The 16,791-nt window shown below is 36.5% G+C and overlaps 1 protein-coding gene across 8 annotated transcripts in view; it reads left to right on the forward strand.

Annotated features, from left to right (window-relative positions):
- COL24A1 (collagen type XXIV alpha 1 chain) overlaps positions 1-16,791 on the forward strand; it is a 419,676-nt gene that overhangs the window by 132,020 nt on the left and 270,865 nt on the right. For 7 of the 8 annotated variants that reach the window (XM_070078137.1, XM_070078144.1, XM_070078142.1 and 4 more), the window contains exons 16-20: positions 5,575-5,628; positions 5,705-5,749; positions 5,972-6,025; positions 6,264-6,317; positions 11,617-11,670. In XM_070078137.1, coding sequence (XP_069934238.1) covers positions 5,575-5,628; positions 5,705-5,749; positions 5,972-6,025; positions 6,264-6,317; positions 11,617-11,670 — 261 coding nt within the window. The remainder of the gene's footprint in view (positions 1-5,574; positions 5,629-5,704; positions 5,750-5,971; positions 6,026-6,263; positions 6,318-11,616; positions 11,671-16,791) is intronic. The other variant, XM_070078141.1, reaches the window with a different exon arrangement.

Raw genomic sequence — 16,791 nt, forward strand, 5'->3', positions numbered from 1 at the left:
GAGGGGTAACACGCCAGAGATGCTCTTCATGTGTTCTTCATGTAACTTATTAACTTTGGATTAGTTCAGAAGCTTCCATTATTACCTTTATGAATAAGACCAATATTCTTCACATGGTCTGGGCCATCTAGCTTGTTTTACTGCTTTTCTACATTGAGAAGACTTGACTTTATGCCCTGGCACAGCTGTTTATTCTCAGATTCCTGCAACATATCTTCTACAATACCTTCTTTGCTCATATTTGTCTACCTGAACTATATGACCTCTGCTTACCTGACTTTGTCTTACTTATTTTATTATCTGTATGTGAGGTTTACAACATGATGTTATAGGATACAAATAGAGAGTAAAATGGCTACCACAGAGCAGCAGACTCACATATCTATCATCTCAGTTTTTTAAAAAGTTAACTTTTATGCATCTCTCAACTCCAAGACGTAGAACAGTGCCTGGCATATAATAGTGTACAGTAAAAAACTGCATTTTCCATCTGTTCTCTTTCTCTACTCATCCATCAGCTAATGAGAAAAGGTTCTATAGAAAAGGAAATGGCTAATGATATTAACAGTTAACTACCTTTGTAATCCTCATCTCTCCTACACTGATCTCTCTCTCTCTCTCTCTCTCTCTCTCTCTCTCTCTCTCTATATATATATATATATATATATATACACACACACATGCACACACACATATATATAGTACTTTATACTGTTCAAAGTAGCTGCACATACATATCTCAATTACTCCTTAATGAGTTGCAAAGTATAAAGCATATATTATTACCACCATTTATGTTCATGACTTTTCTTTGAAGATTTATTTATTTATCCGAAAGGCAGAGTAACAGAGTGGCAGAGGCAGAGGCAGAAGGAGAGAGGTCTTCCATCTGTTGGTTCACTTCCCAAATGGCCACAACAGCCAGAGCTGGGCAGATCCAAAGCCAGGAGCTAGGAGCTTCTGGGTCTCCCACATGGGTGCATGTACCAAGCACCTGGGCCATCTTCTGCTGCTTTCTCAGGCCACAGCAGAGAGCTGGATCAGAAGTGGAGCAGTCAGGACTCGAACTGGCATCCATATACGATGCCGGCACTGCAAGTGGCAGTTTTACCCACTACATTACAGCGCTGGCCCTGTTCATTACTTTAAAAAAAAATCAAAACAGTATAAGTACTTACTGTGTATCAAACCCTGAACTAGATATTAGGCATAAAAATAAGAAAAATCAAGAGTCCTGTGTTGGGCAATGTTATGTTCTAATAGCTAGAAGGGGAAAAGTGAGCAATGTCATTATTTGCATTGTGATTATTGCTGTCATGGTCTAAATGTAAAGCCACTGAGAAAGGAACAGTTCATGTTAGCTCAGTGAGTCACTGTTGGCCTCACAAAGCTGAATCTTGAATGTTGTGTATGAATGGGATAGGGTAGAAAACAGGAAAGGGCCCTAATGCAGAAGAGTGCTATGTAGGGGAAACATGGATGTTCAGCAAATGGAAAGAGGGACAGTGGTCTTGTGGTGTAGAAAATCTGGGGGATGGCAGGAGATTGAAGAAGTGAGGGTTTTTTTTCTTTTTCTTTTCAACTTTTATTTAAAAAATATAAATTTCCAAAGTACAGCTTTTGGATTATAGCAGCTTCCCCCCCATAACTTCCCTCCCACCCGCAACCATCCCATCTCCCACTCCCTCTCCCATCCCATTCTTCATCGTGATTCTTTTTCAATTATCTTTATATACTTAGTATATGCTAAGTAAAGATTTCAACAGCCTGCACCCACAAAGACACACAAAGTATAGAGTACTGTTTGAGTAGTAGTTTTACCATTAATTCTCATAGTACAACGCATTAAGGACTGAGGTCCTACATGGGGAGCAGGTACACAGTGACTCCCGTTGTTGATTTAACAATTGACATTCTTATTTATGACGTCAGTAATCATCCGAGGCTCTTGTCATGAGCTGCCAAGGCTATGGAAGCCTCTTGAGTTCACCAACTCTGATCTTATTTAGACAAGGCCATATTCAAAGTGGAAGTTCTCTCCTCCAGAAGTGAGGTTTTGAAACTAATTGGGAAAGATTATGAAAAACCTTTGTAATTAACAGTAATAGTTTGTCTGCTTGTCCAAAGCTATAGCCTCTATTTTCTCTCTCAGATGTTCCTTTCTAGCAGGTATGGTTTCTGACAAGTGATATTATTGCTTTATATAATTTTCCATGCTGTTCATTGTTAATTGTCATTTGCTTTTTTAAATTACACTAGTGAGAGATTATCACCTATTGGTATGGTGATTGAAAAGCTTGTGTGGAACTCAGTCTTTTCCACAGCATCCTTATATGAACTCTTAATTGGCCAGTGGCTGCTGTTTTCCATACAACCTATCCTTTGTGTCTCTATATTTGGATTTAATGTAACTCAAAAATTCTCTATTATTTATAGTTGTGTGGGAGGCTCTTCTGCTTCTGGGACTATATCCCACCAACCCAAAACTTGGGTCCCTCACATGAAAGCATTCCTTAGGTTTGTCCCACCTCCTCCTGGAACAGGAATATAATAGAGAATGCTGAAGGACCTGCAGGTTACTTTTGTGATGCTGAAAGTGGTGTTTCAGAGAGGCATAGTGTTTTAAGACTAGGATTTTAGATGCAACTTTTAACTTGGCATTCCTTGGAAATTTCTATAACATAGCATACCATTCAATTTTTACTTCCTAAGTCTCCGTCCCACTAAGTTCTTTCCATCATAAATGTTTTTTGGTATTTCCTAATACTTACATTTTGTGATTTTGCTTTTAGAGTCACAAAAAAACTAAAGGTTATTGTACATACAAATTGTACAAATGTACAATCAGTATATTCATTTGAAGATGCCATATCAAAAACAATGATATATGGCCGGTGCCGCGGCTCACTAGGCTAATCCTCTGCCTTGCGGCGCCGGCACACCGGGTTCTAGTCCCGGTTGGGGTGCCGGATTCTGTCCCAGTTGCCCCTCTTCCAGGCCAGCTCTCTGCTGTGGCCAGGGAGTGCAGTGGAGGATGGCCCAAGTGCTTGGGCCCTGCACCCCATGGGAGACCAGGAAAAGTACCTGGCTCCTGCCATCATGGCGGCCATTGGAGGGTGAACCAATGGCAAAGGAAGACCTTTCTCTCTGTCTCTGTCTCTCACTGTCCACTCTGCCTGTCAAAAAAAAAAAAAAAAAAACAAACAAAAAACCAGTGATATATTTACTGAATTGAAAGTCTATAATATTACGCATGTGAAAAAACAGGATGCAGGGACTTTTTTTATGTTTGTAAGATTTAACATTAATAATTTCTGTAATTTCTGAAAAGAGATGTTTATTACATTCCCAAGATATTAATAAGCTTTGAACTTTGAATAAACTAGCTACTGTAGTCATTAGAGTAACTGTTTCCTATTGACTGAAATTGCAAGCAATGATGTATGAATATTACATATCTGTCAGGTTGGAAAGTATTACCCTTTGCCTCTAACAGTCCCATATGTTTCAGGATTAAGCATGTTGAAAATAATTTATGTCAGTTGTATTAACAGACTGTAAGATTCATCCAAAAGTCAGGAAGTCATGTTTTCCATTTGGAAATTTGTATAATATAAAGTCAGTCTATTAAAATACTCAGTTATATTGGAAGAGAGAGCTCTAGAAATTGCTGTTAAGTTTTTTTCAGTGAATTAACTCATTCAATAGGCACTCCATACTTTATTTCAAAACTATTATGTTCCAGTTACTATATTGTAGCTGGGAAATTAAAAAATAATAAATGAAACATACTTCCACTCTCACAGAATACACGGACCAGGAACACAGAATTTAAAAAGTAGAGTGCAATGTATGTTCTAAGTAGTATAGTAGAAGGATATTCTTGCAAAGTAACCATATCAGGAAAGAATGAGGACCTGTAATAAGGGAAAGCATATTGAGAAAATGAAAAACAAGTCATTGTCCTTAGAATGTAGGATTAGGGTAGAGAGATGAAAGAGAGGAGGGAAGAAAATGGAAGGAAAGAGACCGGAAGGGTTGGTAGAGCCCGATACAGAAGGCCTGGTTTGCTATCCTAAGACATCTGGTGGACAGGGGTTTGGTCTTGTGGTTAAGACCAATATATATATATTCCATACTGAAGTGCCAGGTTCAAGTTCCAACTCCACTTCCAATTCCAGCTTCTCACTGATGTGAACCTTGGGAAGAAGCAGATGATGGCAGTAGTTGGGTCCTACAACCTACATGGGAGACCTGGATTGAGGTCCCAGCTCCTGATTCACACCTGGCCTCGCCCCCACTTTTGGGGGCATGTGTGGAGTGAACCAGTAGATGAAAGATCTCTCTTTCTCTCTCTCTTTTTTTACAAATTTAATTATTAAAGAGATGTATAGGTTCTAAATACAATGGGCAACATTTTCAGCATTTCACAAATACAACTTTAAAATTTCCTGAACATTTGGAAACCATAAAAGAGAGGCTTGAACCTACTTTGTGTTGTAGGGTGAAGAATTGTTTGGAAGATAGGTCCAGTGAGGAAGTGAGAGAAGGGAGAAAAAAGAAGCCTCAGTGGCACAGAAATTATTACTTATCCACAAACTATCAAGGATGCCCACCTTTTTTGTTTTTGGAAATACCTCAATGGTTGCTATTGTCCTTTGTGTTCTAGTATGATAAGTAGAAGGAGTATTATTAGTCTCTTGCTTATAGATGATAGTGGTAGTTCTGTTTTTCAAAAAATTGGAGCATTAAGTTGAAAACCTAACATTAGACATTATGTCATTTTCCTCTTTCTTTCTTCAATACTGATACAGTGTCTGGTACATATTGTGCTCAGTAAGTATTAAATGACGAATAAATGAGATAAGCTCAGAAGAGTAGAGCATTTTGTCTTCTGCTCAGTTTATCTGTGAATTTATGGTAAATTTTCTCATTCTGCAAATTTCAAATAATAAAATCAAATTATAGAAATCACTGGCACATAGTGACTGCTCAAGAAAAATTTGCTGAATAAATGGGTCAAATTAAAATGTAAGGTGATGAAAGGAAGGATTTTTTAAATACTTCCTGGGAGTGTGGCACTGAAATATTTCTACAGGATGTTACCTAGCTGGTGAAACATTGCAGAATGAATGTCATGGACTATGAAGACTGCTCAAGAAATATCTGCTTGAATACATGGGTGCAATAAAAATCTAAGATAATGAAATGAAGTATGTATTGAATACTTCCTGTGATCACAGCACTAATGTATTTTTATAAGATATTATCTAGCTGAAGAAATATATAAGATGAAGTCATGGACAGGAATACAGGAGTTCCTTGGAGGAAGCAGCCTTGTGAACTAGTCCACAAGTTCCTGATAAGACTTCAGGAAATAAGCTAACCTTCACTTAAATTTGGAAGATTGGTATGATTTTTAAGTGTGGAGAGGAAAAGAAGTTGTTAAAAAGCAAGGCACATGTGGGAGCTTAGTGAGATGTGTTGATCCAGGTTCACTAATTTATTCATTTTACTACAATCTGTTTGATAGTGAATACTTAATGATACCTTTCTTTCTTACTGCTTTCCTAGGGCAGTTTTGGTCCTGTGGGACCAGTTGGACCTTCTGGAATTCCTGGGCCAATGGTATGGTTCTATTTGCATAATGGATATGTCACTTTAATTTCCCTATGTTGTCACAAAATATCACTTTTTTTTTTAGGGCCTTTCAGGAAATAAGGGACTACCTGGAATCAAAGGTGATAAGGTGATTTAAATATTAATATTATCACAGAGCTAATTTCTCATTGCAGTTGTTTTTTTCTTTCAAGTAAACTGTAGAAATTACTTTATTTTTAATAATGTGATCTAATTTGTATTATGAATAATATTAACTTTTCAGAAGTAGTTAAAATAATATATTATTCTTAATACTTGTTTTCTTATAATATTACTGTGTTTATATCTTTGTATATACTGTGCTGTCTAGGGTGAACAAGGCATGGCAGGAGAACAAGGAGAACCAGGGTATCCTGGAGATAAGGTATCTCCTATACCACTGATTTTATGAAAATATGAAACAGTATAATTTCAAAAGAAATAATGCTTATTAATTTAACCTTGTATTTTGTTAGGATATGATATCAATGTAGTTTTAAGTTCTTGATTGAAATGAATTTTTTATTATATGCCTATGGTTTTTAAATTTGCTTTCAAATAAAGGTTATCTGCCTTTTGTGGTATAATAGCATTCTCTTCCCTCTATTATTCTTTTCTTTTAGGGCACTGTTGGTTTGCCAGGACTGCCAGGGATGAGAGGAAAGCCAGGACTTTCAGTAGGTTTGAACTTTTGCTTTATTCTTTCCCATTAACAGAGTGCATACCAAGCATAAATATTGGTACTTGCTGATGTGAGCAGGATACAAGAAGCTTACTATAAGACTATCAGTCTTGCATTTTTGCTCTTCAGTTTTAGAATATATCTCAAGTGTTCAACTCATATTCCATAGAATATTGGACCTTCTCCTAACCCCAAATCTTGGTCAAAGCTAAGTTTCTATGAACTCTAAAGATCTTGGTTATGCTATTTCTCCTAATGACCCATTACAAATAGTATTTAAATTAAATTGGAGTTTTTAACACAGAAAACATAAAACATGTTAAATAGTATTTTTATTTTTCCAAATATCAGTCCCATTAAGGAAATAGTCTGAAAAAAAGATAGCATGTCACACTCCTTGGTGGTTCCAAATATTCTAATTTCTTTTCCTTTTTTCTAATTCTTAGGCATCAATTAGTTGAAAGAAAAGTGACATTATGTTGTAGTTAGCATAAAACTCACAAATTATTAAACTAAAATTAATAATTAAAATCATTCACAATGTATCTTTGAATATTTAAAATTATAATACTTATTAGAGTTAACATTTATTGAGTGTTTACAATGTGCAAGGCAGTATTTCTAGAGACTGTCATCTAACTTAATGTGCATGACAGTCCTATGCTGCTGATGCTTTTGTTGCTCCTGTTTTATAGATTAAGGAAATTGAGGCACAAGAGTGTTTAATAACCTGCCCAAGGTCCCATAGATAGTAGGTGGCCACCTAGGAAAATCTAGGTAATCAAGTGTATCACAGCTCATGTTCTTAGCCACTATGATAAAATGCTTTAGGGTTTAGTGGTTTTTTAATTTTATTATTCTTTTTTATTACTTGACAGGTAGAGTTATATATAGTGAGAGAGACAGAGAGAAAGGTCTTCCTTCTGTTGGTTCACCCCCCAGATGGCTGCTACTGCCAGCGCTGCGCTGATTTGAAGCCAGGAGCCAGGTGCTTCCTCCTGGTCTCCCATGCGGGTGCAGGGGCCCAAGCTCTTGGGCCATCTTCCACTGCCCTCCTGTGCCACAGCAGAGAGCTGGCCTGGAAAAGGAGCAACTGGGACTAGAACCCAAGGTGCCAGCGCCGCAGGCAGAGGATTAACCAAGTGAACCATGTCGCCGACTCCCCTAGGATTTAGTGTTTTAAGATTTTAACATTGATTACAACTCTGTGATGGTGAATATAGTTGGAAAAATAGAAATAGAAATATAATTTGTTAATATTACATTAAAATATGCATTGAAAGTAAGATGTTGTTTACCTGAGCAATTCATCAAATTCCTTCTAACTCCACCCTCCCGTCTAAGGGTTAATTAGTGCTGCATCTCAGGAGGCACTATTAAGTTTCAGAGCTTCATGTGTACTGTTTTTGTGACTTCCAACAGTCACAATATTTTACAAATACTTCTCAGGGATTATTTAATCCAAAGAACAGTTTTTTTCATCTTTGATGCTATGTTACCAGTGACCTCTGCCTTTACCAGTTTTGTGCCCTGAAATGATGGCAGCTAATTCAGCCATGTACAGCCATGTGCCAAGGTTTGAACCCAGCTTTTGAAGCTCAAAACTGTAAAGTGCACACGTAAGGTAATGAGATTAGGTCGTGAAGTTAACAGACAGTTTCTGCTTTTTGTGTATGACTCCAAACTGCAGTGACCGGAAAAAATAAGACTTTAATTTTTACATCATTTTCCCCCTGTTAATATGATGGTTTTCTAACTTCTGATAGTAAACAGAAAAGAAACAACACACCATCTAAAGCCAATACATAAAATATACCAATACTATATCTTATGATTTACAATTAACTTTTTGAGAAAGCTACAGCCTAATATGATTATATAAGGCAAGATATTTTACTGTTCTTTATTGTTTGATTTAATCTATATTGATAAGATGTTTATGAGAGGATAAAAATTACTAGCCTGAGAGATGGAGATGGGTTCTAGCTCCAGTTCTGACACTTCACATGTTATGATCTTGGTCATCTAACCACTGTGATACAGTTTCTCACGTTTAAAATAAGAGATGGGGGTGCAGTGTGTTAAGCCTCTACATGGGATGCTCACATCCCATATTACATTGAGTGGTTCACATCCCAGCTACTCCACTTTTGATCCAGCTTCCTGCTAATGTATGTCCTAAAGGGCAGCAGAAGATGGCCCAAGTGCTTTAGCCCCTGCCATTCACATAGGAGACAAGGATGGAGTTGCAGTCCCTTGGCTTTGGCCTCGTACAGCCCTGACCATTGCAGGCATTTGGGGAGTGAACCAGTGGATGGACAGTTTCTCTTTCTCTCTCTCACTTTGCCTTTCCAGGAAATGAAAATAAATAAATATAATTTTTAAGATTTCTTGTACCTATGTGAGCTTAATATTTTTTTCTCCTAGTAATAGCGATTACCAATATTTCTCAAGCTAAAGAAAAAGCTGAGAGCCTATTTTTTCTTTAACAAATTTGTCTTAAAACTTCCTCTAAATCTTAAAATTAAAAAACAAAACAGGGGAGTGGTGAGGGCTGGCGCTGTAGATTAAGCCTTTGCCTGCAGCATTGGCATTGCATATGGATGACGGTTGTGTCCTAGCTGCTCCCATTTCCAATCCAGCTCCCTGCTGATGGCTTGGGAAAACAGTGGAAGATGGCCCATGTGCTTTTGACCCTGCACCCACATGAGAGACCTGGAAGAAGCTCCTGGATCCTGATTCAGATTGGCCCAGCTCTGGCCGTTGTGGCCGTTTGGGGAGTGAACCAATGGTTGGAAGTCCTCTTCCTCTGTCTCTCTCTGTCTAACTCTGACTCTCAAATAAATAATAAATAAATTAAAAAAAAAAAACACTTTTTCCCCATGAAAGAAGTCACAAGAAATGTTGAGTTTCTTTTAAGGCAGAGAACAAGAAATGATGAGAGTGAGGCTTTTACTTGCTCATTTTATACTTTCCTGGACTATTCTAATAAAAAAGAAAATTGTGTCTCATGTCATCAGGGAATACTTTGGTAGGGAGATAATTGAGCATTTATGTTTGCTTCATCAAACATTTAAAAAATATATACTTCTGGCTGACAATATGATAAGGACTCAGGAATTATTATTAGTGAGGTGGTCATGTATTTAGTTTTTTTTTTCTTGCTTGTATCTTATTAATAGGAAGAAATATAGATTTTTTTGACCCATAAACTTCCCTTGTTATAGAAAGATACTTTATGCTTGCATAGAATTAGTTATTATATTAAGAAACTGACTCTGACACTTGTTTATACAAGTTAGTGCCTACCTAAAACACTTGTTTAATGTCATGTAATGAATGCCAAATTCATAAAAGGGTGTTTCCCATTTCTTTACCCTACTTTTACTTTTCTGTCATGCAAGATATTAGTGTTACTGACATTGTTTCCAAGTGGGTCCAAGTTGTAACATGAAAGAACATTTTTGAGATATAAGAAAGAGTATCCTGATCTGGATGGTTTTACCTCACAGAATAGGAAAGCTTTGCTCTGTGAGTATTCAAAGTATACACAAAACAACCACTCTGGAGTTCCTTGGAAGTCTTGTTTCATTGAGGCGTAAAAAATGTCCTTTCTACTTTTTAACTAGGCTTTTCTATCACTTGTAGAGTTTTACAAAACAAAGAATTATTCTGAAGAATGATTATAATTATTCCATAATTTATATTTTTAAATATCTGACTGTCAGTCAACGTTTCTGAAAACAAAGGCCTTTTTGTGTGGAATTTTTTTTTTCCTTGCTGCTTGTAAATTTAGGGTTTTGGTTGAATTTTGCCACTAGAGGGCCTCATCTGTGTCTCTCTAAGAGAGGTGCTTGTCCTAAGGATGTATGTACTGATTCTTATGGATCACAGTGTTTGTGTTTGTTTTGTTTCATTGAAAAAAGGGAACTTAAGTGGATCTTTGCATAATATTTCATGAACTTTCTTCAGATTTGATTACAGTAATTGTATCGTCCTGTTTTATGTACAGATACCTCAGCACTGAGAATGTATCCAGTGCATGAGGGAAACTGTGTTTACGGGTTATCTCATGTTGTATCTTCCAATTTTATGTACCTGGGACCTACTTGAATAAAATTCTAAGGTCACATAGAAATTTTACATAACATAAATAATGAATTCAATAGTTTTTCTTATGGAAACAAGGATATCATTATACTCAGGTCTTCCCTATTCCATAATTAACACCTGTTTTGAACATTACCAACTTTCTCTAGACTTTCTCTCAGACTTCATATGAACCTCTTTCTCTCCTCTCACTTTCTTCTCTATTATTGATTTTACATCTGAAATATGAAAGTCAATATATTGAAAACCAAATCCCCCCCCCCCCCCCAATGAACAAAGCAATAGCAGAGGTAAATTGCACCTTAGACCATTTGGACCTAATAGACATCTACAGAACCTTCCATCCAACAGCTGCAGAATACACATTCCTCTCAACAGCACATGGAACATTCTCCAGGATAATTCTATGGTAGGTCACAAGCAGTTTCAACAAGTTTAAAAGTATAGAATTGTACTGAATATCTTTTCTGAACACAGTGCAATATAATCAGAAATCACTAACAACAGAAGCTTTTGAAAGAATCAAAGCAATCTGAGAATCCAGCAAGGGGCAGAATGTGAAGAAAAGATTAATGATTGTAAAATCGATTAATATTAATGAGTACTCTCTTTGTGCTGGGCATTGTGCTTGGCACTTTACATATAATTAACCCTCAAATTAACCTTTGCAATGACTCTGTGAGAATGTTAGTACTATTGTCAATAATTGTAGGTTATTGATGAGAAAAGTGAGGCATAGACAGATTCAGAAACCAGAATTTAATCCAAGTGAGTCTTAAATACTAAATCAGGCCACCAAAAGTATTAAAAGGGAGAGAAGAGTTGTATTAACAATCCTAGGACTCTGGTTATTTATAAAAGCAACTCCTCATTTAGATGATCACTACTTCATGAGGTTCAGGTTTATTGTCTTATATCTGAAAGAAACAATTTTTTACCTTTACTTGAGCACTTAATAAATATGTTTATATCTCTACTTTATGGGAGCAAATATATTATATCAAAAATATTATACTTAAATAAGTTTCACAATGATGAGGGCCATAAATTAAATCTCTGGAAAGGCATTAGAACTTTGACATAATATACTGTGTGCTGTTTGCTTGCCATATGCCCGTTTTCTCTTTTAATTGTGGTTTTAAAGTTAATGTTTATATTTTTGTTCCTACCCTTTCTCCACCTAGGGTCAACCAGGTGACCCAGGACCTCAAGGACCACCTGGCCCTCCAGGACCAGAGGTAAATATTAGTGGAAAGATAATAAATTTGAAACAAAAATAGTGGAAATTAAACTTAATTGGTAAAACATGTTTTTACATGGAAGGCTGAAGGAAGAGTCTCTTTAATGTTTATATTTGTACAAATAGTTTGGACTAATTTTTTTCTGTTGTGTCAGGAGGTCTGCAGCAGTGATTCTAAGGGAAGAAGGTTCTAGTGACATTTTTGGTCTTAATTCTGTCACAGCTGATTTATTTGTTCTGTATTACAGCTATTAATGACACATACTTAGGACTTGAAATCAAATTTCAAGACAAAAGCTCCACTGAATTGTTAATGCAAAATGCTTCCAAGACTTATTATATGCGTGCATCATGGATCTCATATTTCAGAATAAACATAGTTAAGTCTATAGTACATGTATCAGATTTGTTTGTATATTCTTTAAACTTTTGACTTTGACTTAATGCCTGATACAGAGCCACTTTCATTTCTGAAAGTGGACATGGACATAATCTTCTCAGATGAAACAGTTAGGTTTCGTTGAATCTTTTAATGCACCAGAGATATTATATATAGATATAAAGCTTGTGAAGCTCACTCTAGTTTCAGAAAATATACCTGTACGTAAAAGGTACTTCCCAAAATTCATGGAAAATGGAATTAAAATATAAATTTATTTGAAGCAATTTTTTAAAATTCACACTTCATTTCTTATACTTATCTCTGTTGACCTTTTGAGGAACTCTCAAATGCATGATTTCAAAAACAATGTTTGCACCAAAATAAACTTATTTGCTTTTCCACAAGCATTTTGAAATGCCTTCATTTGTGTACACATATACATATACATAAATATCCATACACAACTGATAGATTCAACCGTGAATCTGTGAAAATAAATTTGGCTTCAGAATAAATAAATCAGAGCCATAAAATCACCATAGTGGCAGAGCAGTACACAGGATTTATAGGAACTGATTCATTTCTCTCTCTCTCTCTCTCTCTCTCTCTCTCTCTCTCTCTCTGTAAACTGTAAGATCTACTTCTTACTCAATGAATGTCTTGCAGTGTTGGCTGATTTCTTTAATGAATATGTATTCTTATTTATTATCTAATCTAAATATACATTGGATGTGGGTGTTGTGGAACTCCAGGGCAAGCCACCCCTTGGCACATCTGCAACAATATTGTACTGACTGGTTGTGTCCCTGCTACTCCGTGCTTCTGTTCCAGCCCCGTGCTAATGTGCCTGGGAGGCAGCAGATGATGGCCCAGGTACCTGGAAACCTGCCACCCACATGGGATACCTGGATAGAGTTCCTAACTTGTGACCTCAACTTTGCCTAGGCTGCTGTTGTGGGCATTTGTGGAGGGAAGCAGCAAGTGGAATCTCTCTCTCTCTGCCTTTCAAAAAATAAATAAATAAATATTTAAAAACCAAAGAAAAACGCAATGAATATTGATAGTTCAAAAATCTTAAAAAAAATTGCTTTGCTCCTGGTCTTATTGATAGGGATACAATAGGAAGTAAAGCACAGCAGGAGATTCATAAGTTTGTCTCTTTGTATGAATCTACATTATTTTAATCATTTTTAATGAAAATTTTTCTGAAATAGTCTTTTCATACTGAAGATACAGAATCTAATTGAACGTTCATTATATTTAAAGATTATTATTATGACGACATTTTTTTATTATGATAACTGTAGTTGCAGGTGAATTTTGCCCTGGAAAATTCTTTGTAGCCTCTTTGCTATCAGTATAGCTTGGAATCATTTTCTTCTTTCTCATAAAGCTTGGTCAAGGGATGTATTAGCCATATTTTCACTCATTACTTGTTCTTCCAAAGTTGTTTCTCTTTTCTGTTACCTTTGAAATTTGTCACCAGTGGAGCCGGCGCCGTGGCTCACTTGGTTAATCCTCCACCTGCGGCACCGGCATCCCATAGGGGCACTGGGTTCTAGTCCCAGTTGCTCCTCTTCCAGTCTAGCTTTCTGCTGTGGCCTGGGAGGGCAGTGGAGGATGGCCCAAGTGCTTGGGCCCCTACATCCACGTGGGAGACCAGGAGGAAGCACCTGACTCCTGGCTTCGGATCAGCGCAGCACCGACCATAACGGCCATTTGGGGAGTGAACCAACAGAAGCAAGACCTTTCTCTCTGTCTCTCTCTCTCTCTCACTGTCTACAACTCTACCTGTCAAATAAATAAATAAATAAAATTAAAAAAAAAAAAACTTGTCACCAATATTCAAGGCATTATGTAATTGTCTTTGATGTTTGCACGAATACAAGGTCCTGAGCCGTTACTTTATACCTATTCATCCTCTTCACATTTCATAAATATTTTCATAGGGATATATATGTGACATATATTATCTCAAGAACTGGTGCAAGGTTGTTTTGGGAAATGACACCTAATCCAAAGATCATAACTCTTCATGATCATAAAAATATGCTACTCAACCATATATGAGGCAGCTTTTTTTTCCCAAACTCTTCTTAACATTAGTCTCTTAATAGAATTTCCCATACATAAAATCAAAATAGGATATTTAATAACAAAGGACAGCTGGAAATTTTGGACTTACCTAGTGGATAACTTTTCTTGGGTTGAGAATCTTATATGTTGTGTTAAATTTAAACTTTATCCAATTGACACATCCAAAGATTTCTTAAGAAGGTATGGAATTATCAGGCTTGTGCCTTACACTTATGCATGGTTGCAGGGGTTAAAGCAAAACAGAATGAGGGATACAGGGGTGAAAAAAGACAATTCATACTGATGTAGAAGGATTATGGCAATCAAACAGGGGAATAATGAGGAAGCTCTGTGCCAATAGAGAGGAAAGGACGGAAATATCACGTATAGCACTTAAACCATTCAATTCACTTCATTCCGTTTGTGAAAGAGAGCATTCTGAAACATTGAATAAAAGCGGAGAAAACGGAACAGGGGATATTGAGGATGGTTTGAAATAATGCTTTGGTTATGAATCTGTTGGGACTAAAATGCTTGCAGAATGTAAGAAAATTAATAAATGTACAGATACATAGACCTAAATCTCTGAAGAATTAAGTAGTTTACAGACACCTGTTTATATTGCCATCCACATAAAGGCATTAGACAAAGCAGTTGTAATCGATGAAATCATTTAGGGAGAGTTCATGAAACAAGATGCTTTGTGCAATCACCTGTTGCCTCTCAGGGTGCACATTAGCAGGAAACTAAAATCGGAAATGAAACCAAGATTCAAACCCAAGAACTTAGATATGGGATGCAGGCTTTCTAAGTAACCTTTTAATTGCTAGGCAAAATGCATGCCACACAATTTTATCTCTTAATCATTATTATGCTTTCAGTAACATTCTTTAGCAAATGCCATTTTGGGATAGTATATGTCAGTGGCAGGTTAAATTTATTCAAGGCTGCTGAAAGATGCAGAATAATAATTATTTTCTTTAAAACTTTATTAACATCACATCTTTGTCAGGCAGTTTTGGTGGTTGCTGTGATAAAACCTTATACAGTGAAAAACTATGTGGGCCAAGAAATGAGGAAAAAGAAATTGCACGGTGCCCAACAGGCAGACATTTCTCATCACCAAGTCATTATAGTTATTTAACTATAAAATGAAATGTTTTTTAAAAGGACTCCATAAGGAGAGTCATATTTTAAGAAAAACACTTGCATTAAGCAAATACTGAATTTTTAATGATATATTTTTAAATGAGTTCATTCTTCCAGAAAAGTTTGAGAAATCATTCTAAGACCAAAACTATGCTTGAAAATGTTACTTAGAGAAGTACACTATCCTCCCTGCCTTGCCCCCCCGTCTTAGCCCCCTATTCTTCAGTGTTCTTGTTAACTCCCAGAGTCAGTCTCATTAGTTTCTGATTTATTCTTCTTGTATGTGGGGTGTGTGTGTGTGTGTGTGTGTGTCTTAGTGAGCAGATATATGTCTTTTTTTCCCTTATTGGTACTTTTTTCTAACATAGAAGGTTATATACCAAAGATATTATTTTACAATTTTTACTCTTATTTACTTAAAAATGTATTCTGGAAATCATAGTAAATTAGTTCATTGAGCTCTTACTCAGTTTTCCAGATTCACAGTACTTTACTACGTTGATTTATCATAATTTTTTTAAACATTTATTTAGTAAATATAATTTTCCAAACTACAGTTTATGGATTACAATGGCTATTCCCCCCCCATAACTTCCCTCCCACCCGCACCCCTCCCATTTCCTGCTCCCTCTCCTATTCCATTCACATCAAGATTCATTTTCAATTATCTTTGTATACAGAAGATCGATTTAGTATCTATTAAGTAGAGATTTCATCAGTTTGCACCCACACAGAACATAAAGTGTAAAACAGTTTGAGTACTAGTTATAGCATTACTTCACATTGGACAACACATTAAGGACAGTGATCCCACATGAGGTGTAAATACACAGTGACTCCTGTTGTTGACTTGACAATTTGACACTCTTGTTTATGGCGTCAGAAATCTCCCTAGGCTCTAGTCATGAGTTGCCAAGGCTATGGAAGCCTCTTGAGTTTGCTGACTTCGATCTTATTTAGACAAGGTCATAGTCAAAGTGGAAGTTCTCTCCTCCCTTCAGAGAAAGGTATCTCCTCCTTTGATGGCCCATGCTTTCTACTGGGATCTCACTCACAGAGATCTTTCATTTAGGTTTGGTTGTTTTTTTGTTTGTTTGTTTGTTTGCCAGAGTGTCTTGGCTTACCATGCCTAAAATACTCTCATGGGCTCCTAGGCCAGATCCGAATGCTGTAAGGTCTGATTCTGAGGCCAGAGTGCTGTTTAGGACATCTGCCATTTTATGAGTCTGCTGTGTATCCCACTTCCCATGTTGAATTGTTCTCTCCCCTTTTTATTCTATCAGTTAGTATTCGCAGACACTAGTCTTGTTTGTGTGATTCCTTTTTATCATAATTTTTCAGTCATTATTGTATGTGAGGTAATTTGGATTGTTTCTGGCATTTTACAATTACAAACACTGCCTCAGTGAATACACATTGTGCTTATGTGTTTCCATACAATTAGAGGTATATCTTGATGGTAGATTCCTAGAAATGGGATTGCTGGGTCAAAAGAAAAATGTATATCATTTT

Source organism: Oryctolagus cuniculus, chromosome 7 (genome assembly GCF_964237555.1).
Source record: "Oryctolagus cuniculus chromosome 7, mOryCun1.1, whole genome shotgun sequence".
Lineage (NCBI taxonomy): Eukaryota > Metazoa > Chordata > Mammalia > Lagomorpha > Leporidae > Oryctolagus > Oryctolagus cuniculus.